The sequence below is a fragment of the Diprion similis genome, chromosome 11 (assembly GCF_021155765.1).
Source record: "Diprion similis isolate iyDipSimi1 chromosome 11, iyDipSimi1.1, whole genome shotgun sequence".
Lineage (NCBI taxonomy): Eukaryota > Metazoa > Arthropoda > Insecta > Hymenoptera > Diprionidae > Diprion > Diprion similis.
In genome coordinates, this window is record NC_060115.1 from 3347167 (window position 1) to 3373182 (window position 26016).

Below are 26016 nucleotides of genomic sequence, written 5' to 3' on the forward strand. Positions count from 1 at the left end.
ACAACCCTAGTGGAGAAAACGCAAATTTCTGGAAACATTTCTGGAATTCTTTGGTACCGTACAAGAAATTGTGACTACAGGGCTACAGTGTTGAAGTAAGTTGAAGTAGTTTGAACGAAAATATTCGTTGTTGGAAGCGTTTTTGGAAATATTTCCATTCTGTGCAGGAATAACACCATTAAGAGGAGCGAGTTTAAGTCGAAAGCGTTAGGTGTGATACGAATTGTCTGTCAGCCAGTAAACTCACACTCGTACACTGTGTCCGTTTGTACGTCGAAATAAATAAAACTCTGTCAGATATGAAAGGAAGTGTATCACGATCAGTTAATTTCTTTTCACATTCTTACAGGCGTTTGTAATTGGCCAACCGATCATTGATATACGTGTTTATCCATCCGAGCGCTGATATTATTTGATCGTAGTTACACGGTGTATGCCAGAAAGCGCAAGGCCGAGGAAGCAGGCGAGTTTCTAACGATGGTCAAGTAACCGGTAGATATATTTCTAAAATGAGTCACGGCTCAGGGAGCTCGATCGTGTCGCCTCTCGACGTTCCCTTCCTCTCGCTGCGCGTTATTCCGCAATCAGTTCCGGTCTTATAAAATATGTACGCATTCTAAATCAGCAGGGCTTCGTACGTTGAGACGCGAGGTTGCCTAGACCGACTCGTTTCGAGTGATTCTCGCGGTATAGAATAGAAGCTGTCAAAGATGACGTACGTCATCGCGTAAGTTATATATACATATATAAATAGAATATATATATATATATATATATATATATATATATATAATGCAAACATACGGTCTACGTAAGTTAGTCACACGTGACTCATTTGTCACGCGGGCACAAAGAACTCTCCGAAAACACACGTCAACCGAGTTCTCTCGCATGTATACATCAGCATTTTAGTGTGGTATGAGTATAAGGCGATAGCGCTTCGGTGCAAGGCTGTACGTGAGTTTACGAATAGCTGGATGAAATCACTACCGCTGTTTAAGCGGAACTGCGACTGAGGCTCTACGCGGTCCTCTGGAGGACAATGTATAATAAAGCAAAGTGATGGTGCGCGCCTCCGGAATGCCATTCCAAACGGAAAAGGAATGACTGACCCTTCTCGCGTCTGCCTTTGTAGCTGCTATGTAAATACACTTTATATAACGCGAGCATGTTTTCAGCGTTTCATCATTCGTGTTTTCCGTACACAAGGTACCCGTTTCTATGAAAATAGAGTGAGTCTGCAAACGCGCATGCGCGGAGGAGTTGAAAGTTGTATTTTCTGTACTCTGAGCATGCGCTGTCGCGAACAAATCTCACATTGCGTGACCCTAACCTCAATTTTGTACTCGTTATATGCAGAAAGAATCTTGTTATCGCTTATTTGCAGGTTTTGCATGAAGACAGTAAAATCTTGCTTCCGTTTGACATACGTGCGAAAGATAAATTTTCAAAGAAACTGGAACAAAAAAAAGAAAGAAAAAAAAAATGCGTGTGCTTCGGGTGGAAGGCGATTTTACTCCTGTGATCGCCACTCTCACTTTACTCGGACGGCAAAGATCACACTCGTAATCATCGTCTTTTCACCCTTCATACTGCTGCAACCTTTCGCAGTCCCTTGCGGTTTGGCCACGTTTATTGTGCATGCGTTTCGCTAATGATTCTCACTAGACAGGATCTGCTTGACCGCGAGCTCGGTTACGTTTCTCGTGTTGCATGAATTTTCATTCTATACTCGGTTTTACCATCGGATTTTCCTGAACTCCATTGAAAAATCAACACTTCGAAGAACAGCCGCAAATCGGTTCACAGTTTCGACAGAAAAGTCGTTTTTTTACCTATATATGACCGTAACTTCAACGCGCTCGTATGTGTACTTGCTTCTCATGGAAACGTAACTTTCAAAAATTTCCGACGAGGTCTTCGACTCCGTGTCGCCGGCCTGAGACCTTAACGACTGAACTGTTGAGTCGACTGCACTCTGTATTGCATTTTTATTATTCTCCTTACCGATGAAAACGCATCTTTAACAGTGTCCCCAAAAATCTTTATTCAAATTTGCTGTCTAAGGTATGAATGGTATGCGTATACCCGGTATGTCGTATGTATGTAGGTAACTACAGTTGGAGCCTTTCCGAACGGGTTCCTGGTTAAATTTGGCCGGCGATGACGCGCCGTGATAAGATTGCAACCAGACTGAAGTGATCGCAGATAAAACATTGCACCATCTAGATATTTGGAAAACACATCGCGCATCGAGGTACGGTAATTACTACGACAGTTATTTCGTGTGAACGGAAATATAACCTCGGTTGTAAGAGCTAACGGTCAGACCAATGCCCGTAGGTATGAAAACTGTATGCTTTATCTATCTAGCACTGAGAATCCGTGTCTCTGGAACGAGGAAGAGTATAAAGTTTTCATATGTTTTCGAGATCAGCTGGGTCACGGTCGTGATTAACGCGGTGCTGGAGTTGAGTATTAATTAAAAAGGTTAGTCCAGATTCGTTTTTCATTAGAAAATGATCTATCATTGGTTCATGTGATGTGTGCTCGTGGATAGGAAGAAACGTGATGTAAAAAGTAGCGAGAAAATGTACGGTAATTTATATATTATCGGTGGGACTGATGAACGACTTTGCTGTTCGAAGTAGGGAGAATAATGTTTTGTATTATTTTCTATTTTAAACACCTCGGTCGCCTAAATTTTCATCCAAATTCTGAAGAATGACATGAATGAACATCGGAACAACTCCGAAAATGACGAAATCGCCTGAATTTTGAAATCCTTGCAATTTTGCTACGCATTCCAAGGCTGAAATGTGGAAAAGAGTTTATATACAAAAAGTAACGGTTAGTTGGTGGAACAGTTTCGAACTGTTCGAATATTTCGTTTTTCTGGATTAAACTTATCGTCAATCGTCGAGAGACTCGCGTGGCTCCGTTTATGCACTCTGCACTGCATCTCGTAGTGACGTGGAAATTTCGAAGAAAACATTTATTAAGAAAAGAACATGAAGTGAAGCAAAAAAGTTTCGGAGACGTCTTTACCAGACTTTATAAATGAGTTCGTGGAAGAAGAGAGGAAACTAATCGCATCTTCGCGAGACTGCGTATACCTACTAATCCTCACTCCGCAGTCACGCAGAGAAGAGAATTGCTTTACATTATCGACACGACTAAATTTCGAAAATCAATTCGAGTTTATACTCGTCATTTATATCCCGAAGTCCACTCGTCGTCTTTATTTATAAATTGGTATATTTCGATTACAAGATCCATTATAACGAATAATAACATTGCAACAAATAATTCTACACAATTGAGCCAACATCACCGATATAATACATGTATATATACATACTTATGAAATGGATATACATAATCCGTATCAGATGTTCCTCGATTTTCAGAAACACCCTGCACTATTGCGAGATATTCTCATACTTGTTGCTGGAATTTCCCTTCTTGGATCTCCTCCTGGTTCTCCTGGCTTTCTCGTCTGGCACCCTCAGCATAAATCTATAACTTTACGCACACAGGTATGTCCTGTAGGTGTAGCTCTCTGATTTGTGCACGCATAACCAACTGACCCAACTTCCTCGGCTATCATCTTACGCCATGCGTGCCGCACAGGCTCCCACAGGACGATTAACTTCGTTTTTTCTTTTTTCCTTTTTTTTTTATTATTACGACGAGGGGTAACCCTCGCGTAGCAAGTGCCTGCATTCCTCGGTGTATATATCACGTGGGTCGGAGGTGTTTTTTCTCTCCGGCTTCTATACTCTCAGCCCTAGGCGAGCCTACGAAAAACCCAACTTGACGCACGTGGGTTTCTCCTCTCGGTAAGAACCAGCCTGTCGATTTAGGGGAGAAAAACTACCGTTTTTACCACCGTCACAGTCAAGTCACAGGAAGTTTGTCGCAATGAAGAAGTCTTGACTTCGTTGCGCTAACACCGCATAAAACAGGGACTGTCCATCTAAACCTACGAAACGATATTGTGTAATTATATATATGGGACTACCGAAATACTTTCTGCTATCTTCCCATGATATCTCACACGTTTCGTACGCTTCCGGTAGATCCACAAGGAGCAATTACGATGGTTACATAAGACTTACGCTTTGCTTGAAAATGTCTTTCGTGGTATAATAAACAAGCGTATCTCACACTTGCTGTACCTACAGACGATACTGCACGCTCCTATCTAATGTATAAGACATCGATAAATATCCGCGTACGCATACGCAGATCATAAATAATCTGGGTATAGATACCAGCGTACGTGTGTATATGTATACGGTATAAGCGAGCAGGAGAGACAAACGATCTATTAAAACGGGCGACTTTCCTGTTCCGTAACGTTCTCCGCACCGCGGGAAGTCCGAAGAAAGACCCGCCAAGAGACCAGCTCACCTTGCTACGCCACTCCTGTTTCCATCCACCTCCTCCTCCTCCTCCTTCTCCTTCTCCTTCTCCTTCTCTCTGCCTCCCTCCCTCCCTCCCTCCCGCCACTCTTTCTCTTTCTCTTTTCCTTTTTCCCTTTTTCTTTTTTTTTCCCCGCTCCGACGAGCCCAGCATCCCATCCTCCCGGATGTGCGCCTCCGCGCGGGGCTTCGTTACGTGGCATTCTTGTGCGTCCTGCATACGTCGCGTCCAGAATCTTTAACAAAGACCCAGAGGCTTGAACTTCTGCTGAACTTAAACCTCCCCGCCACACCGGCATAACTGTGCGGCTACTTGTGCGATCTATGTGTGTGTGTGTGTGTGTGTGCGTGTATGATAAGATGTAGATATATGCGATCAAACAGTTTCAACGCATGCCGAATTAATTGCTGTAACTCCTCCAGCTCTGTATTCAAAAGTTGCGTGTGTGTGTGTGTCCATGCTTACGCACGTACACACTTCTCATTATCCATGTATGTATGTATGTATGTATAATTAGTGTTTTAACTTTTCAGGAAGTAAACCTGTACGATGATCCGCACTTTCGGCGACAAGTCGTAACTCAGGACGGGGATGAATTAAAATTTCCAATAAACTTGGGACCCTTTAACGTGAGTATGACAAAGATTATGTAATAGTATATATAGTTAACGGTGATTAGAATGGAAAATCGCATGTTGATACACCGTTCGAGATGACATTCGAAGACGCTGAGACGCTTCCAAGCTGATATTATTCACCATGCACTTTCGTGTCGCGAGAATATATTATACGTACGTATATATATACACACGCGCATATACTATAGGTTGTGTATGATCATGTATGCAGGTGCGCCGCAGGGGCTAAGTGGGGAATAATATCCTTGTAGCAAAGTGTCGAGGAATGCGAGAAGTCGGATAATCTAATTTCCGTTTCAGAGCAACGTCTCGCAGCCTACGCTCTATGTATGTATGTATGTATGTATGTATCTATGTATGTATGTACAAGTCAAAGGCTTACCAACCATCTCTGGTCGAGTGACAATAATTAGAAGAACTATAGCCGTGATAAGTGAACGTGGGATATGTACACACAGTTGTACACTTATTACGATATATACGAGCGTGAGTGCGTGTTGAGGAAAGAGAGAGAAAAAGAAAAAAATCAAGGTTACTGACGCAAATCTGTCGTCTACATATATATATATACGTACAGATCTTATATTATATGGAACTAAAGTCGAATCCTCTCGGTAGTCGGAGAGCATCTTTGACCGTCCAACCGATACTTTTACTTACATGCATATATGAGTTTACATCCTATGTATTCGCGTGTGTATTTTATGTATAGTCTCTCGTCGTCTCGTCACATTTGATCTTACGACGGATGATATATTATAATTAATACAAGTACCCAGACGAGGTGTACCCGGAACAGGAAAGGCAAATTGCGGTCTTCGTTTCTTCTACCTGTGATGTATTCGTGTGACTTTGTACGAAGACAAAACACTTCCTTTAATATTTCAACTTGTTGAGATTTTTATTCCTTTCATCGTTTTTTCGTCTGTGTTTGTGCACGGGTATTGGTATGGAAAATATAAACATTTTTCTATTCATTGTTAGCTCGGTGGGGATTCCCGTTTGCAAATCAACAAGGAAACTACTTGAAACCGGTTTTAATACTTGCTTCCAAAGTACGAAATATTTTTTGCCGCTTCCCACTTGTGGATGACACGCCCGATTCTTCGTATCAAGGCGGTGCCTACTAACAATAACAATTGGAATCACTCAGCTGGTTGGCGCGATGAAGAATAGATATCGGTCGATATAAAGATCTATACATATAAATATACTCGTGCGATCCGAGCGCGATACAATTGACAAAGAGCGGTTATAATAATAATAATATAACACAGATTATTGTCTCAATCAGATAACATCAGAGATCATCGACGAATTTCAAATTTAATAATCGGTTATTCGTGTATGTAGCATGTGGGCAAGAGCTGCTGATTTTTATAGGTTTCAACAAGCAAGTATTCGTCTTTAGTTCCGGGCTGCCCGCCTGACTCGGTATCGGTTTGAGTTATGGTTAACGTAGAAGTTCTGTACTGTTGTGTGACCGTATAAAGGAAGGAACTATGCCTCGACGGTAACGGAAGCCCGGTCTCGCCTCTGTACCTCCAAGGAACTGACTCACTCGACACAGCTCAGCCCACATTATCTGCAATTTACGCACTTCCGTTTCAAAGCATTGTGAAATAGGAAGAAGGAGAATAAGGAGAATGTGCAGGATGGTGGGAAGTGGGAAAAGAAGAAGCAAGGCCAGCTGATTAGCGAAATCTGCGAAAATCACATTTCTCATCAATTCCATATAATAATGATATTCGCGAGAAACAATGCAATGTGCTGCAATCTGGTTACTTGTACCAATCTGCAGGCAAGTTACTGCGAGATGAGTGCGAGACTTTCGTTTGTGTTATACACCCACCATGGCACAACATCAAGCTTTGGTTTATTACGATTGAATTGTTCGCAAAAAACTCGATCGACGAATAACTTGTCTCAATAATCGTATAAATCGTATATAAGGGTTGTTGGAAATCGCATATTCAAGACTGGTTACAGGTGTCGTCTGCTCGTAAGTAGTTACAGATGCTAACGTTGAAAACATGGACACAATACATACTTATTGATTTACCATGCTTGTATTTTCGCAAGTTTGCGAGAATATCAGGCGGACTGCTCACTCATGAATATATGTTGTGAGCTGCGATGCGAATGTATAATAAATACATCGTGTTGTACACACGTTTGTCCAACTGTGAAGTACAGGGTGATGAACTGAACTATGAAATGATAGTGCAAATAAATAATACTGTCGATGCAGTCGGGTGACGATATAATACTCGGATTGATAATTATCTCTTTTTAACATAATCCATGAACTGACAAGCGTGTATTTGTCGCACACAATATATAATATATAAATAATATAGCAAATACATATATATATATATATACAAACACATAAATATATATATATATAAATAATTCCTGCAACCGAATACAATGAAAGAAGGAGAGATTCTTTTTTATCCGGGAAGATTTGGTTATGACTGGATTCTGTCCCCGGTCCTAAAACCCCTCGTACCCAGTTCTTATGCTCCACTAGGTCAGGGCTATGGTATGGTATACCATACGGTATATACGAAGGTCGTATTGTTATATCAACACCTCTGCAGGCAAATGGCAAATTTCTCAAACGATGAGATTATCAGATCGTAAATTTTGAGTATTCTCATTGACTTGATAGCTTTTAATTAAAATCACTGAGGATTCCATGGTTACTTAACAATGGATATTATGTTACGAGAAACTCAATAGCATAGCGCGTCAGCGTTAATTAGGGTAGCTCTACTAATTTACTTAATACTGTGTCTACTTGCTGCACAAAATGTGCGGGGCGGGGGAGGGGGGAGGGGGCATAGCATTCGGCGTACATCTTATACCTGCCCTTGTATACAATTATACAGGAATAAAAGGTAAGGCTTGGACGTAAATAGTGCCAGAATTAGTCATTTATTGAATTACAACTTTTGTTCGAAGAGAATCTCCGCCTTTCTTTCTCCGGACTATGAGTAACAAGAAGGGGGAGGAGGGCTTGGTGTCCGCACCGAGTCGACCCCAAAGTAAAACAATATTTATTGGAATACGGCAAGGATTACGTTAATCCTTCGGTCTGCAAGTGCATGGGGTCCCTAAGCCGGAGTCGGGAGAGAAATTTGTTCAGGTAAAACAGCTGCAGGTGTTACCTGCGTGAGTCTATAGAAATAATGTATTATGGTCGACCGACCAAGTGACGACGATCCGGGGTTAATGTGAACCCGTAAGGACGGATGAATCCTGCCGACAGGACTTGCTTCGGTCAAATCTCTGCTCATGGTAGAGCTATAGGTAGTAGATATAGGTGGACGGTTATGCTTCGGCGTCCTGTAAAATGCGAAGTTTCTTTACTGCATTCGTAACTTGTGCCGTGCGAAGGAAATAAATTGTATATATTAAATATATTTATATAAAAAATAGTGGGCATGTATAACATCTACAACGTATATCTTGTCGCGATGCAAAAAATTATACGTAGATAAGACAGTTGTATGATATTACTTCGTTTAAATTTCAGAAGCGATGGTATCGGTGCTGTAAAAGAAAGAAAGAAAGAAAAAAAAAAATTGAAAAATTCAATGGTCATCTTGTTATATACCTATATAATGTATACATTATACATGCAGAAAGAAGTGAAAATTCGGGACTGGAAAGGTGGTTACTTTCTCGCCGGACTGTATCACCGCGAGAGGGTCACGAAGTTAAGGCAGGAGCTGAGTGAGGGGCTCCGATTCAGGGCTCCTTCCGCAGGAATTAAGCGGGGCCTGGATAAGTCTAAGGCAACGGCGGGGGAGTGGACAGGTAGCTGTCCGGACACCCACAAACCTGTTCGACCTGTTATGTCCTCTCTGCGGGCGGACGGCCGAAGGGCGGCTTATGGGTCTCCACAGCTCACTGCTTCTCTCTCTTTCTCTTTCTCTCTCTCTCTCTCTCTCTCTCTTTCTCTCTGACGCGGCGCTGTTTTCCAAGAAATCTGAAGCATGCATCGAATCTTTTCGCTGCATCTCAATGCGTTTATGACAGACATTCTTCACGGTTTCTGACATTCCACTGCAACTAAGCGTCGATTCAACGCCCGCCGAGACACCCGCTGTGTGGATCGATGGATCAACCCTCATCACAACCACCCGCACCTCCACCCCATCCTCCCCAACTACAAGTAGGACGTGCAATCCAAACGCTTAACTATATAATAGGAATTCGACGTACCATACCTGATTTTAAATCAGGTAAAAGGAATTCGATCCACGTAGATCACGGGTGACTCATACCTTTTACCCTTTTTCACCCTTTGACGTTTGCACATGTGATAAGACAACGCACCTTCCCATGTACGTATATATCGTTGGTAGACATCGACCGTCTCCCTCTACATTATTACGTGACATTTTGACATTCGAGCTATCGACGATAACGACCGATATTTACGCACGTCTCGCTGTTAAGTTGTAATCAATTGCTACTCTGCAAATCTTCTCATCGGGATTGCGAAAAAGTATAACGCCGTAGGAGATACCTACGTGTAATACAAACAGATGCATTTAACAACGCACAACTACCTATACGATTATTACTTTCAACTCGATAAAAACTGATTTCAACTCTATATTCTCAGGATCGATTAGACAAGATAAAAAGAAAATATGAACAAATGATAATGACGTCATCTTGCGCACCCCTAGATCTACGAAACTTTGAAAAGAACACAAATATATCTGTAATAATAAAACAGACATAACATCTACGCATCCTTTCTAATCGAAGAGAACCACATATACATCAGAATCGAAAGAATAAAAAAAAAAAAAAAAAAAAAAACAGCGTAAACCGCGCTTTTGCATATCTATCCTCGACTCCAACGCGCGCGCCAGACGTGCACGCATCTATGCGAGGAAGCACAAGGAAGTGTATGCGCTCCCCCCCCCCCCCCCCTTCTCCTCTCGGAACCTGCGTCGCCACGCCGCGCTGTGCGACAACAGCAGCCCAGCAGCCAGCAATAACCCGGACGGTCGACCGGCCGACCGAGCGACCGACCGACCGAGCGACCGATTCCGCCCCCCCCCCCCACGCTCTCCCTCTCCTCCCCCACCCCCTCCACTCATTCGTCGCACTAACTGCCTGCCTCTTGCCTCGCTCTGGCGCTGGCAGCCTGCCGCCCCTCCATCCACCCCTCGTCGCTTCGGTAAGACTTCGACTATTTCCGTTCGACGCTCGGGAAGAGCCTATCGCGCGCCGAGATTTCTGCCTGGTTGCCAATCAGTGGATGCGCCAGCGCGGCACGGAGGGATAACCTTTTATTCGATGTCGCGTACTTCCTAAACGCGCGGCGGGTAGGGCGAGGGTGAGGGTGACGGCGCAGGCGGGGTCGGGTGGAGGGGGGCGAGGAAGCACCGGCTACCATCGTCAATGTGCATGCAGTAACGGGGCGGCAGGAGCGACACGGGATCGTGTAGAGAAGGACAAAAGAGGTGTACTCGGAACGGCTGATTGCGGCTCCCTCGTCGGCTCTCCGAGATCCGACTCGACTCCCGACTCCCGACTCCCGAGAGCGACGAGCAGGATCAGTCGCTCGCCAACCTCGAGACGAGACGGCCGTTTTTGTTGTGCAGAGTGTCGTACGTTCGATACGTTGTCCGCGCGTAGTCGTTGTCCGCGCGAGCTTCGTATATAAATATAAATATAAATATAAATATAAATGTTGATTCAAATGTGGAACGTCGTGTGCCCAGGGTGATAATAACCACGAACTGAGAACCGCGAAGGGATCTGTTGGATACTCTATAATCTACGGGGAAAAATTAAGGATTTTAATACGTATTTAAACAGAGTTTCGCCGGTATATGTACGACAAGTGTGTTGTTATAACTGCGTTTATATCTCACAGGATTCTATTCGTGATGAACAAAATCCTGATAACGGAACACGCGACTCACTACGTTACGCTCAGTGTGCGATTAGTCTGATGGTTTTTCAACAACACCCTTCGACTCGAAACCTTATCGCGGGAGAGTGATGTTAGAGATCCCCCCTCCCTCCTTCCCTCCCTCTAACCCCCTACGCGTATGTTGTTTATCTGTAAATAAATTTGAGAGTAAGGAAAAGGAAAGACTTATCTCTCAGTAAGGAGGGTGCCATATATACGAAATGAATTATTGTATCAGTTTTATCTGTGATATTTCGTGTACAGCTTTTTAAAAGTAAAACAAATTATTGGTGACAATTTATCTTGTGTGGATTTAACCAATGACCAACGGAAAAGTGACACTAATTTACTACACATCGGCAAGTGCCAGTGATTAGCGGAGGATTTAAACGTGGGAGGACAGGTAATTTTTATAATCTTTTGTTCTTCATTAAATCTCACTTACTTACTTACTTACCTTCCCTTGGTAAAGTCTTTGTTTATATTTGTAGGAGACTTTTTTTTTTTTTTCATTTTTTCTTTTGCAATTGTTCCACGTTTTTCATAATTACACGCTATTGATAAAATGTTACAACACAACTATACCTTACTTATTGCTGGTTTCCGGAATAAATATTTAATGTCGAAAGAATTTCCGGTTAACGGAGTGAATTTACAATTAAGGAAATGAGAACCGCGCTTGAGTAATGCATACCGCTATTCTTCGAAATCTTGCGTTTAGTCGAAACGCTGAAGTGTATAATTCTACGGAATTTCACGGGACTAACAACGAATACGAGAGCAACACTTCCGGGAACTTTCCACGATATAATTGAAACTATTAGTAATTTGTTTACGAATCGATTCTTGATCGCATGGAGTTATTGGCGGCAGGGGGGGGGGGGAGGCAGTTCACCGTTAATTGTAGGACATACGTAGCATTGTTTCGATAAATACGATACATTCGACGATCAGAGTTCTTTGTTTTAACGAAATTCAAACTACTCAAGCCTGAAATAGTTGCATAAGATATCACCGCGTATCACAAAATAGCCATTTACAATATTATGTTCCGACTAGACGATAGAGGGCCAACATTAATTGAAGAATGGGATTGAATAAGAACATACGGCGAGTTACTAACAACGAATGATTTGAGAAATGTTCGTAAATGGTTGGGGATCGTATTTATAGAGCGATACTGTACATAACACTGTGCGCGGTGGGGGATTCCTTTGTCGGGGGGGGACTGCGTGCAATGCCATCTTTCGGCGAAGCTTTCAGTTGAATATTCTCGAGCGATAAGGGAGGGAGTGTAAACGCGTGTTATCGCATTGTCTGAATCTCCTGAACTCTCCAAAGATGAGAGAGAAATGAAGTTTTTCGCAGCGTACAAAGTTCCTCAAAACTGTTAATGGGTATACTGTGGTAAGAAATGATAAGGAGAACGCAGACGATAAAGATAAGGAAAAAGCTAGACTGTCGCAAGTTAATTTGCTTGTTTACTTTTCGTCGGTAGTTGGTCGCTTACCTAGTTTTTTATGTTGGTAGGTATCGTGATAAAAAGTGTTCGCGACTTGTCTCTCTTCTTTGTGAAACTCGCGAGATTACGTAAGATCGCAAATTCATCAGGTCTGCTGGAATAATGCTCGGAATGTACCTACTCCGTAAGCACTCGAACCAAATATATAGAACCATCGATTGTTCGAGATTTCTCACCATTGACGTGGTTTGATGCTGCGGTGTCTTTTACCGCCACTTTAAGAGTTTAGAATCTCTGTGAGATGGAAATTTGTTGGAATTTAGGAAGAAAAGGGAAGTTTGAAAAATCGTTACAGGTTCAGTCTTTAACACTCCGGGCCGTCCTAAGGAGGTTACTTTAATACGCATATGCAATGAAATATGAAACATACGTAGTAAGTAGCGAAGGTTCCAATAGTCGAATACTGGAGAGAGCGTCGGGCATAAAAAGACCGATGCAACAGCGGATGAGTATGTATAATCACTTTACGAGAGTACTTTTCCATGCCTAATTGTTGCAAGAGGCATCGAGGCGGATCTCGACCAATACGATTATGTAATATTGGAACAGCCGCCGACGCGTTTTATTTATCTTCGGGTAAAGAAAAACCCTCTATTGTAATCTATGTCGTAATGTCTTGCTATTAAAATAGCTACGTACTGTATATGTATACAGATACACACACATACACTTGGGTAGCTGATTTCTGATCGGTTTAAGGTTAAAATCGGTAATTCTAGGTCGGAATCGTCAGAATACAATAACCCAAAAACACATTCGTTTACCTTGTACTGATATAAATGGAATTTGAGAGAGAGAGAGAGAGAGAGAGAGAGAGAGTGAAATGAAATAAAAAAACGAAAGTACCGCTGCAGCTGATTACACGAGGGAAGAAGAAGGTGAATTTTGATGTGTCTGTGTCTCGCCACCGCATCACAGGCGACACGTTTACAACATAGCAATCCTTGATCCCCCCTCCACCTAATTTTCTTATTGCTTTTCCGTTTTTTCCATTTTCACCGAGCGAGACTACGCCTGTCATAGCGTAATACATATATTATTGAATAATTGGCGTTTTCGGAACGCCGTCCATCTTCTCGATCGCATCTCGAGAGATAACTTGAGGAGGCGAGAAGTTGCTGGGGACGGAGTAGTAAGGGAGTTGGGTAGAATCGGTGACCGGGAAAAACGGGGCATGGCTTTACAGCGATGGATGACATCCGGTCTGTCCGTAGTCTGAGAATGCGCGCTGCGCTACGTTGCGCTGCTTTTAGTAGTTTAACACACACACACACATACACGTGTTTTCCATGCAGAAATTGGAAAAGCGTGACGATACACGAGCGCTAATTTTAACGTTTTTCTTAATGATTGAGATATATGTATACTAAATAATGACGATGAAACGTGAAGGGGAAGAAATGATTGTTATTGTTATATTAGTTTTAAATTTAACGAAGATATGAAATTTTAGAGAGAGAAGAAAAAATACGGCTTTATGTAATAACGATTATACTTATTTATTAGAATCGATACACACGTATTATCACAACTCCACACAACTGATTTTAACCAGTATAATGTTGTGACCTATAACGGATGCATCTACATATATTATAATACACAGGTAATAGAGGGCGAAAATTTAAAATCTATCCTCGGCTCGACGAGCACACCTCGCTCACACCCGGTCAAGAATTCCTCGGCGTGTTACAACTATTATTACGAATTGGATCGCAGACAAGAGCGAACGAACCTCCTATTCCTGTATTAACACATACGTACATCGTTAGACCGACCGACCGACTGGTCTATTATTAGACACTTCCTTCTCGCATATTTATAACAAAGTTTAAAGGAGATTATCCGGTGAGCCTGTACGTATAATGTGATAGAACGGACGCTGATTCGCGAAATCCAAATACAGTGTGATTTTCGTATACGAAATGGTCTACAAAATTTGATTGATTTTATTCGTCAGGGGGCCCAAATGCCGGTGGGAGAGTTTGGGGTAAAATAGACCCCCTATAAGGAAATATGATATTTTACTAATTTCTTACCGATAAAACAGTTCCTTGTCATTGACATTCATTCGAGCATAAGTGTTCATTTTTTCGAAAATACGGAGCAAAACGAACACCGTGAAGAAATTTCGAATTTATGTTTCAGTTTTTCTTTTCTTATCCTAAGGCCTTGTTGTTAGGCTTTCCTAGCTTAGAGTTGAGCTGGAATTAGCAGGTTAATAGAAAAAAATCCATCTTATTTCAGCGATTGAAACAGGTCAAATTGAAAATGTTATGATAATAGATATAACGCTATCAAATATCAGCCTGAAGTGTGAAATATGATTTTCTAAACGATCCCAAACGGGTCAATTTTGCCCCAGGTTACCTGAATCAAAAATATATGTAACAAGTGTCTTTTGAAGATTCCAAATTATTGATGAGAATAAAAATTTCGAATCATATGAATCAGTTTTAGCTATAGAAGACCAAAGAATGTATAAAATGATTAAAATCTGAAGAATCGAAATTGAGTCGAATCAATGAAGAGATATTTCGAAAAAGGGATCGGTATTCAGGTCATTTACATGTAGCCACGTGCTTCTACTGCGACGAAACGTCGACGTCTATGAACTTGAGAATGTTAATAAAAAGCACACGATTCAAAGGTACTCACCTGACGAATCTATGCTCTGTTCGATTTTTTTCCAGATTCGACAAATTCGCTAATTGTAAGAGTCGTCTCGTAATGCTTATGCCGGTTATTGAATTTGTACACGAGTGTTGGAAAATCCAAGAACTTTGCTGCGGCAAGCAGTGTTCTGGAATACGCGCCCGGACCTGTGGACCATTCCCCGCCAGCGCTCGGTCGTTCCCATGACGAGAATCTGGTGCCGAGTGATGAGGGTAGAGCGAGGTTTTTATCGACTTCCGGTTAGCGTTACTCGTCTCTCGCATGCACGTGCAGCCTTTAACATTGCTCTGCGCTTCGGGAAGTGATCAGCGGCTCTCAACATCTACGTTTGATCCCGTCGCGAGTTAGGTCACGTGACTTTACATATACCTATCTTCGGGTCTCCATATATTTTGGAAGCCTTTTTCGACGCTGTTCTTCTTCCTTTTTCTTCACTCGTTATATACCTACGCTGTTACGATAAGCTGAAATCAATAAAATTCTGATTTATATATAACAGTCGTTTCTGGAACTGAAATTGGTTTTTTACATTCTTGTGAGGTACAGAATTTTTGTCCTAATGTCTTTTTTCTTTTCTTGGTTTCTACAATCGTTGTTCTATTATCAACTACAATAATTCAAAGTTTCTCACGTGTTTCCTCCGCGGAGATTGTTTCGCCCTATTTATTAGATTTCGGCAATGCGGAAGAAGAAACGATTCAACGGTCAAAATAGTTAATCAATCGATACAGAATGATTGATTTAGGATGCAGGTGATTAGCTCGCGCAACAACATTTTACGAAAGAAGCCTCATGTCCTCTACTACAGCGGTTGATCCTACTCGAAGATGCGATAACGCAGTAGTAGGCGTGGGACACTTCGTCGTCACTCACCTCCCGCGTCGTCGACGTAGTCGTCGTCGTCGTCTCTTCGTCGCGTGTGTGCCCCGAGGCTGGGGGAACAGGTGCCCTGGAGCGAAAGCCGACGAAAGGTCACTGACACCTCGATCGTCAGCAGACTCGACACTCGCTCGGCATTCGGTATTTATCAGTCGTCGGCAGTTCCCAGTTACCACGCGTCCATTCGCCACGATGATAGCGTACTTGAGTCGGTCGTTGTATGGGTGCACCACCTCGCATGGACCTTAGCCTGGACGACGACGACGACGACGACGACGACGACGACGACGACGACGACGACGACGACGACGACGACGACGACGACGGCGGCGGCCACTGCATAACTGATATATATATATATACAATAACTGATATGAACGTGCGATCCGAAGCACCGCTGTTACTCGGTAAATGCAACGGAACGGTGCGCAAAAATTGCAACTAGCATAAGTTTAATAAACGGTCAACGTTTGTCGGAAAAAAAAAGATGTCGAAGATAAGATAAAGATGTATAGGGCAGTTGTTATTGTTACACCGTGATTACTTTCACCTTTAATCATTTTTTGTATGAATTGGGTACAGCGCTTAATTCGTGCCCTGCACTGCGTGTCTTACGGGGTCAAATCGGACCCCGCATCGCACTTTTTTACTTTAAATATCAGCATAAGGTATGCGGAACGAACTAAAACATGCCTTTAATACGTCTAACGTAACTAGGTATAGGCATTGACATTGAAATATCGCTTTCTTGTATCCATAAAACGGTGTAGATTCCTACCACGAGTTTTTTTTTTTTTTTTTTTTTTTGTCATATAATTTCAAAAAAAGAAAAAAAAAAGAGAGAGAGTGAGAGAAACAGAAACGATACCACGGCTACGTGACGCTCGCGCGCCGCTGGAAGAAGTTCATTGTCCCTGCAACAAGTGATAATAATGCAACAGCGCGGCGCCGTTATTTGTCAATATATATACGACCGACGGTATACATATATGTGATATGATTTGTTTGGTACGACAAGCGCGAAATAGCTTCTTGTTTATTTTATTTATTTTTTTTGATCTTCTTCGTTAATCATGTCGATTGATAAAAGCCCGCGTAATACGCCATTTTTATTTTCATACAAACGTCATATATTTCCTTGCAACGATGTCCGCTTGAATCCATCTATATTTTATATACCTATACTAGAATATATAGACTTTTGGTATTTGCAAGTGCAAATATTACTCGTAATTTCTTGCATATGCAAGCAACGAAACTTGTATGGTGTATGGACGAAAGACATGACGAAAACATGAACCGCGTATCGTCGTCGCTACGTATATAAGTATACCTCTTAATTCCGTTGATGCGGACAAAGAATCCGTTTGTGTCATACGTTATATACGGTACCTATACGTGTATAAACTATGTAACGCACTCTGCAAGGTCGCAGCTATCGAGCCAGCACATCTCGGATCCGGGTAACTCGGCTGCTACACACCCGGACATCCGACTGTTACTTACTCACGTACATTGCGAAATATTCGATCATTGGTTTTTTTTTTCTTTTTCTTTTTGTCTATTCTCAAGAATCCATTCCTTTTTCCATTGATTTTCTTTTTTTGTTTATTTTTTTTTTTCTATTTCTATTCCTCATTCTATTCTCAAAGTTTTTCGGCTTTGGCATGAATGTTTGATTTAATGTCGCGCGACTATTAGGTACTCGTCAGTTTCGCGTATTCGAGACGCGACGTGTAAAATCTACGTGACGGCTTGACGGGAGGGAGACGGTTAAATATCGTACCGTTTATCTCCCTCTCTTCTCTCTCTCTCTCACTCTCTCTCTCGCTCTCTATCGAGAGATACCCATACATGTGAATTTCTCTGCCGTTCACTTCCTGTTTCTTGATGCTTCACGATGACCTTGAATGGTTCGCTGAACCCGTGTCGCCGATCGCAGGCAATACGCACTGGTGTGATGTGATGTGATGTGATGTGATGCTGCGTACGTCTCTCGACAAACACGGAACATGTCGAAAGACGGTGCGGTTCGTTTTGCGTGGACATATCATGTCAACCTCACCGTCGCCGTCGTCGTTTCCTCTTTTCGTTCCTCCTCCTCCTTCTCCTCCTCCACCACCACCACCACCACCACCACCACCACCACCACCACCACCACCACCACATGCCGTCGTCGCTTGCTGCGTCGAACGACAAATCTAAGGCGAATTGAACTATCGGGTTGCGATAAATTCGCAACGGGGTCACTTTTGGTCAAATGATATTAACTGTGCGGACTGGTACAGAAATTGTTTGTTCGATTCGACACGTTTTATTCGTACACCCAACACACCCAGCAACGTGGCAACGAATGCGAATGAGACAACTAATATGAGACTATATACCTAAATAAATATGCATTATAGGATTAACGGTCTCTATCCCAGTGCAAGTAGTAAATAGTTAATCCTATACTTGGAGAAAGAACGGCGCGGTTCCATCTTTCGAAAATCGATTACATTTCCATCGTCATCGTTATTGTATAACTGACTACCTATTATATGATAAAATAAAAAATAAAATAAAAAAAAAATGAATAAAAAAAAAAATGGAACGTGTTGAAAAACAGAAAAATTTACCATCAGGATGGAATCGACATACCTTTATGCAATTCGATGGGAAATTTCACCCAAGTACGGCCCAGCATCTTGTCGAGGCTGATCGGTCCGCGGTGCGCTGAAAATATACAACCAGGAAGCGAGAGGTATAAAGTGAGGAGATAGTCAGAGACGCGAGACGGAACAAGGAAGATCCTTGGCGAACACCGAGACGCTCAGCTTAAGCTTTCTCGCCAAGATTTCAAAATTTTATTTCGGCCTGCGGAATACGTGCCTCCCTCCCCACCCTTCATTCCACGACGGGTTTCATTTTATTATACGCGTATGCATACACGATAATTTACAAGCGTACTAACAATATGCGTGTACTTACTTCCGTTATACAACGCCTGGGTATATATATACACATATATTTATCGACGTATGTATGTATGTATACGTATGCTTACGATCCGCAAATAACGACGCCTGTTGCCGTAGGAAGAAACGACGCTATCCCACGAATCGCTAAAAGCATACAATCTGAAATCACACAATCTTAAACTCTAATATTGTGTTGGGAATTCGGCCAGCAACCCGAAGATATTTTTCTTGTTTATATACTTGTTATGTTAAAATTATAAACTTTGAGCTTGTATGTGTCCCGAACATTCGAACTCAATCTTTGCGACGATAACACGCCTGTGTCTAGTATCTACTTATCCTGTGTTTTCATTCGAATCGGTTGGAAATCGGTTTATTCGGTAACGCCAATGGCTTATTACAACGCGTTAAAAGTTGACGGTGAAGGAAACGAATCCAACCGATTGATAACGGTGAATATGAATTTTACAAGTATGTCAGACTGATTATGACGTCGCCAGAGCTATAAGCTGTAACCGAGCGAACGATTCATAGGTTACATATGCGCCGGTGCAGCATCGTCTTCGTATTTTTTTTCTGCATATTATTGGGCACCTTTCTGTATGTATATCGACCGTTCTCACGTAATGTATTATGCAACTACCTTCTTTCCTACTGTCTGTACATCCCACATGAATAAAACATTAAAAAGAAGAACCTTTGACTCGTGGGAGTGCAGCTCGTATCTATGTGGCTTATAATAATCCCAATGATATTGCGACTGAGAAATTGAAAGAAAATTAATTTCGCAAATGCCTCTACGCGTTTCGTACGCTTTATACGTAACCATACGTATGTACAAGAAATTCTTAGTGTGAGAAATAATGCAAGAAATTACTTGAAAAATCGTGAGAGGTCAGCGTTCAGATCCGGTCTCAGAGGATTTCCGGTGCCGGCGGCAACTGCGTTTTCTTTTTAAACTTCCGCTCGAAAGCGATAACTCTATAACCGTGTGCTATAGGTCATAGGAGAGTTGCCTTCGTATCATTGCGCATAGACACACGGGTATTTACGCACAATTTATTAGTTTCCGTTGCTTCACCTAGGTATTTATAAATACTCATACTTTTCTCTAAATACGAATCGACGATTGAAACAAGTTTTTCTCCTCCGAGGGCCTGTACAGTTGGTTCCTATATTTTCAGATAATATCTTTATATTAATCCAATCAATGAGCTTTGTTGCCGTAGAAAAAAAAAAACAACCGATTGTTGTTCATTTGCGTTGCCATATTATGGTATACACGCAATCCAGCTGTAAAAATAGCCAAGCCCATAATTATTGTTTTAACTGATTGCGCGACGCATTTCGAATTTACTATACAACTCGAACTCCTTTTACTAGCACAATGCAGTTCACGTCTCGCACCTTTGCTCTTTGACCTATTGGCTCATTTGAAGAAGGTACACTGAGTTTATAGTTATATGTATTTATCGCGATACGTATAGGTAAATCCTTGTACAAATTGTGATATTGTTCGGTTATGTTATATACAAACATTGTCATGTGGTCGTATAATACGTATAACCCATCATGGTGATACGTTATAAGCGTGTGTGATACCCTTTTGCGTAAAACCGGTACCTTCAAGTTGCAAGCGTTATAAATTGGCCGATGAGCGAAAGGCTGCATAGAGTAACGATCTTGTGTGTTTCATTGTGCGTTTCACATTCTCGTTTATCGTTAAAACAACCTGCGAACGGTACCATTTTGGTGATCTGACGGTATCGGAATTGCTTTTTTTTCACTTGTTCATTGCATTGCAATTATGATTAAAATTCTCCGGATATTCATTTTGCTAATCTTTTCTTCTTCATCTTTGTTTGTTCACTAAACACAGTAACACGTAGGAATGAAGTTACATTCCATGTGGAACGTTTACGTTTCTGTTATACTAGCGAACGTGATACGGTCGAGAATAATATGCTTGCTTGCTTACGTTCATTAGGCATGTATGAGGTGTGAACATATTGCGTCGCATCGGTAGGTAGGTTGCATTACTGAAACAAGTCCAGCTGGAACGTCGCGTATAGAAAATCGTAACTAAAATCTTCGCGATTAGGTATAACCATAGTGTCTGTAGAATAACGATACTGATAATTCTGTCTACCTGTTAGCCCGCTAATTGCCAAGATTCGTTGCCCGTGCAACCTGCACTTTAGATTATAATACACATCAACGAGAGAAAATAATGAAAAATGAATGTGTCTTTTGTTACATACGTACATACGTACATACATACCTAGTCGTAGACTTATGTACTCGTACACACCGCATACTCATGTTACAAATTGTTATACGTATAGATGCCGACAGCTGACGCATGGCTGGCAAAAGATGTTCCTATCTATGTAATAGCTGTATATATATATATATATGTAGAAAAAAAAAAAAAAAAAAAAATGGAAAATACGTGGAGCATGTCACTCTTTGAATAAGACTCTGCCAAGGTTATAAACGAACGTTGCACGTATATCTCATGTCGTCCGTTTGTTCTCTTTTTTCCCAATGACAGACGCCGCCAAAGCTGGAACCCCACCACGTGTTATGAAACTGCTCTCGACTACACAGCTACCTCAGTTACCGCCGGTATCTGCTGGTGGCGGTATGACAGGTATGGAGTCCCGCCTTCCCCCGGGCATAACGCTTCCCTTCAGCCCGAGCGATCTATTGTGGCGTTACGGACCAATGAGCTTCCCGCCGAGTGCACATCCACCACCGAGTCCTCTACTCGACTTCAAAACTCACCTGCCGACCAGCCTAGGTAAGATACACCCTCATATTCATTTGCGATATACATATTATCTCGATCCAATTACTTCTTTCTGTTGTGCATAAAGTGATGCACGGATAACTGCATACAGATCTGGTTTGTCCAGATTATTCTTGCACGCAAAAACGATGCGTTGAAATTATAATGATTATCGTTTACAGCGTCGGATCCGCGAATATGGTCCCGGGAGGACGTCGCCGCATTTCTACGCTGGGCCGAGCGTGAATTCGATCTTCCCCAATTTGACATGGAAATGTTCCAAATGAACGGCAAGGCTCTATGCTTGCTGACCAAGTCGGATTTCGGTGAACGTTGCCCCGGGGCGGGTGACCTCCTCCACAACGTACTGACGATGCTCGCCCGGGACTTCAATCAGCTACAGAGATGCCTACCGAGCAGCCCGGTCACACCAACGAGACCCTCGGCCTATCCCCTCAGTCCGCACTCCCACCCTCCGACGCCTACGTGGGTCGAGAATCCCTACGCGGCTAATCTTGCCTCCCTAATGTCCGCCAATTCCGTAACCCTATCACCGGCACCATCCGTCGACAGCCAGGCCGGTTCTCCCGGCCACGCCGAGCCCCAGACACAAGTTTACAAGAGCGACTCGGACGAGGACAACCAGACGGGGGGGAGCAACAGTCCACCGGCGACGCCGACCGCCCTGGCGACTCAGAGATTGAGCGAGGTATGCTTCAAGGACCAGCCCAGCCCCACCTTCACGTCTCAAATGATGCACGTCACACCGGGGACCTTTAGGCCAGCCGGGACACCCAGGGAATTCTTTCCGAACGATGCGCCTGAACCGAACACGAGTGAGTACAATAAATTTCGGTTCCTCGCTTACTTTTTTTTATTTTTCATTTACTTATCTACTTTTTTTTTTGCTGTAAAACTTTCATTCTTCTCCCTCCTTTTCGTTGCACGTTTCATTGCTCGAAACGTTGAACGACAACCAGAAAGAATTAAGTTTGTGAAAAGCTTGCCTTTGCACAACGTCTGTTTGTCAATTATTGCACGTACCGATATTATGTGTTATCGTTTCCACACTACTCACCGACCACAAACGCCCCTTCGATATATGGAGCTGTGTATGGGCCCGATGTGGTGAAAATGAACGATGACCGCGTTACGGAACAATGCAAACCCGAGATAACATCGCTCTATATAATAACGTGTATGCATAGATGTGTAGGATGTAACCTTTGACGCTCTACTCTCCAGACGGTCGACTTCTCTGGGATTTTCTACAACAACTGTTGAACGACCCTTCCCAAAGATACACCCATTACATTGCGTGGAAAAGCCGGGAAACAGGGGTTTTCAAAATCGTCGATCCGCCAGGGCTGGCGCGTCTATGGGGCATCCAGAAGAATCATCTGTCGATGAACTACGACAAGATGAGCAGAGCCCTGCGTTACTACTACAGAGTAAACATTCTTAGGAAGGTTCAGGGTGAACGTCATTGCTATCAGTAAGTCTTACTTTCTTATCATATACTCTCCATGTATTTATACAGTCTGCACTTAGTTCGCGTACAGCGCGTGACCTGTACTTACTACATAAGACTTTCAATTGCTTTGATATCCTTCTTTAAACTTCAGATATATATATATATATAGTTTTCCTTAAACATTTACAATAGGGCAATGAGTTAACCGCCATTCAACTTTGTTTGTCGATTCTCTGATTTCAGGTTTCTCCGAAATCCTACAGAACTGAGAAACATTAAGAATATTTCTTTGTTGCGCCAACAAATGCGGATAAAATCGGAGCCCGAGGATGCCGACTGCAATGTAACGCCGGTAGAAGAACTGCCCACAGATCTTTCAATGTCGAGTATGAATCAACTCACAGAACCCTTGCCGCTTGTGGTACAAGGAATGCTGACGGAACCCGATAACCATAGAAAAGCGAAAGAAGAACCCTTACCGCTCCATGACCCTCCCCCGAAATACAGAAGCCACGCTTACAATCTCGTTAAAACCAACCAGGAACCGGACGAACGGAAGTGACGCGAGATCTAGCATCGAGAAACTTTACGTGAATGCTCAATAGGGTGCAATAGTTTAGTGGAAATTGGCAAATTGCACCAGGACTCATCTGTCTTGTGTGCAGAAATATTGTGGGTCGAACCAATCGAGGAGTCGAGACTGATGACGCGTTGATATATCACTATGGTTATATTACACGCCGATGCGTATACAACCGCATATGCAATGTCCTATTGTACATATGCCTCTGCCTGGGACGTGCAAACGGTGCAGACGTCCGTGCAACCGTTACTACTCGTCTGTTCGCGATAGCCACACTGGGTCATATCGTGCAAATCCACCGTGAGGCGTTGTAGTATACAACGTGGGATTCTAGCGTAAGCGTTCGAGGCACCAAGATTCGTGGCTGTTCGTAGTACTAGTTGTGTGGAAAATTTACGGTGATTGACACGTTCAGTTAAACTGCTGCAAATCGTGACAGACGACGTTACAGCTGCCAGTGTGGAGCTTCTTATGAGAATCGTTAGCACGAAATGACCCGGTATGAATTTGTATATATGTGCCTCGATTTACGGGTGTCGCCGATATTGTAGATAAGGAATGAAGTCGAGACGAAAAGATGTTGCCATCTCAACACGACGATGTAAAATCACAACTTGTCTCACATACTGCAAAATCAACATTGCAGCATTCAGAGGATAATATAGAAAGAAAATGGAAAAGGAAAACTAGGGGAAAAATGAAACAGTCATATACAAGAAATACGAAAAAAAAAAAAAAAAAAACAATTATGTAGGAATCCAGCTCTGCGTACCTATTTCATGTACCATGAAGTACTGAATCTCGAAAAAATATGCTTCCAAAAAGTTGAACCCCCTTGGCGCGTGCAAATTTGGATTCAAGGGTTTTCTTATCATGAAAAAAATTCTCCACTCAGGCTTTGATGACGATGTCCTCCGTACAGAAAATAAACCGTGGCTAAATGGCGAATACGCCCAGCTGGTCAACTTCGAGACTATCCAGACGTGACGTTCGTCAGTGTGTTGTAAATTGTAAAACAAGATTGTAATATCGTCAAACAGGATATATGAACGTATATTAAAAATCTTAGTTACGGTGATAGCAATTATTATGATAATAACTATGACAATTTGATGAAGTGCAATTGTGACTTGCGGAACCTGTCTTTCGTAGAGAGAAAAAAACTTGGCTGTTGCAGCGTTGTCACGTTTATTAATAATAATGATAATAATATTAACAATAAAATAGTGGTAAAAAAAAGTTGACCAAAATGAAATGGCCGCCGTTATCGTGATAAGTGAAACAATGAAAGAATAAGATATATAAATATATATATAAATATAGATAGATATATAAATAGATGTAATTATTTTTATTTGAAATTAGAATTAAGGATTTTTATTACAAATACGTTTCTGTTCCAATATTTTATGCGCAAGTGTGATAACTGTAAATTCAGCACAGAAAGTCGTCGAGAGATACAGATGGATCTATTTATAATCCGGAAATCGGTAATTCAGGAACTATAATTGAAAAGATACATGTATGTGCGTGTATACACTAGAATCTTGAAGCATTACTGCAATCGCATGAAAATGATAAATTTGTGACGTACACAATGTATGTGCACTAGTACAGCGACACTGTCTCAATAATCGTGTACAGTTGTATGTAATTATACGTTCTCCGAATATCTGATCAACGCAGAAGTATTTGATATTCGGCTATACTTATATTTTCGTTTCTTTTTTATATTTTTTGCCATATTTGTGATTACGATATAGCCACCGCATCTCATATACACAACGAAATTTCGCAAAATCGTGGCCATTGTGGTTTAGGTGGTCAAGCTTTAAAGGAACGTACTGTGTTTGTCGCAAACTTTCGCGCGGCTTTTAAGTTGAAGGAGCCGAAAATGATAATTTCACACATATTAAATGTATAAGATATTTAGATGTATCTCCGATCTCTGCAACGACTGTCGAATTTCTATCTCTCACATCTGCCGAAGTGCATGTATGTATGTACATACTCGTAGCCGTACACACGACAAATCATATCTCTTCCACGAATATTTTTAATTTTAATGTATTTAATTCAAAAAGATTCAACGGTTGTTGCAGAAACGTGTAG

The 26016-nt window shown here is 42.0% G+C and overlaps 1 protein-coding gene across 3 annotated transcripts; it reads left to right on the plus strand.

Moving 5' to 3' along the window:
- Window positions 1-2547: 2547 nt before the first annotated feature.
- Window positions 2548-24584, plus strand: LOC124412571 (ets DNA-binding protein pokkuri). 3 transcript variants are annotated; one of them, XM_046892557.1, is made up of 6 exons: window positions 2548-2552; window positions 3066-3068; window positions 21759-21859; window positions 22030-22683; window positions 23093-23342; window positions 23565-24584. In XM_046892557.1, exons 3-6 carry the CDS (start codon window positions 21784-21786, stop codon window positions 23881-23883), a joined length of 1299 nt encoding a protein of 432 aa, XP_046748513.1. In that variant the 5' UTR covers window positions 2548-2552; window positions 3066-3068; window positions 21759-21783; the 3' UTR covers window positions 23884-24584. The 3 variants fall into 3 exon arrangements, with proteins under 3 accessions (XP_046748513.1, XP_046748512.1, XP_046748511.1); XM_046892556.1 differs by lacking the exons at window positions 2548-2552; window positions 3066-3068 and adding an exon at window positions 4983-5057 and having other exon boundaries at window positions 21611-21859; XM_046892555.1 differs by lacking the exons at window positions 2548-2552; window positions 3066-3068 and adding an exon at window positions 11274-11419 and having other exon boundaries at window positions 21611-21859.
- Window positions 24585-26016: the final 1432 nt, after the last annotated feature.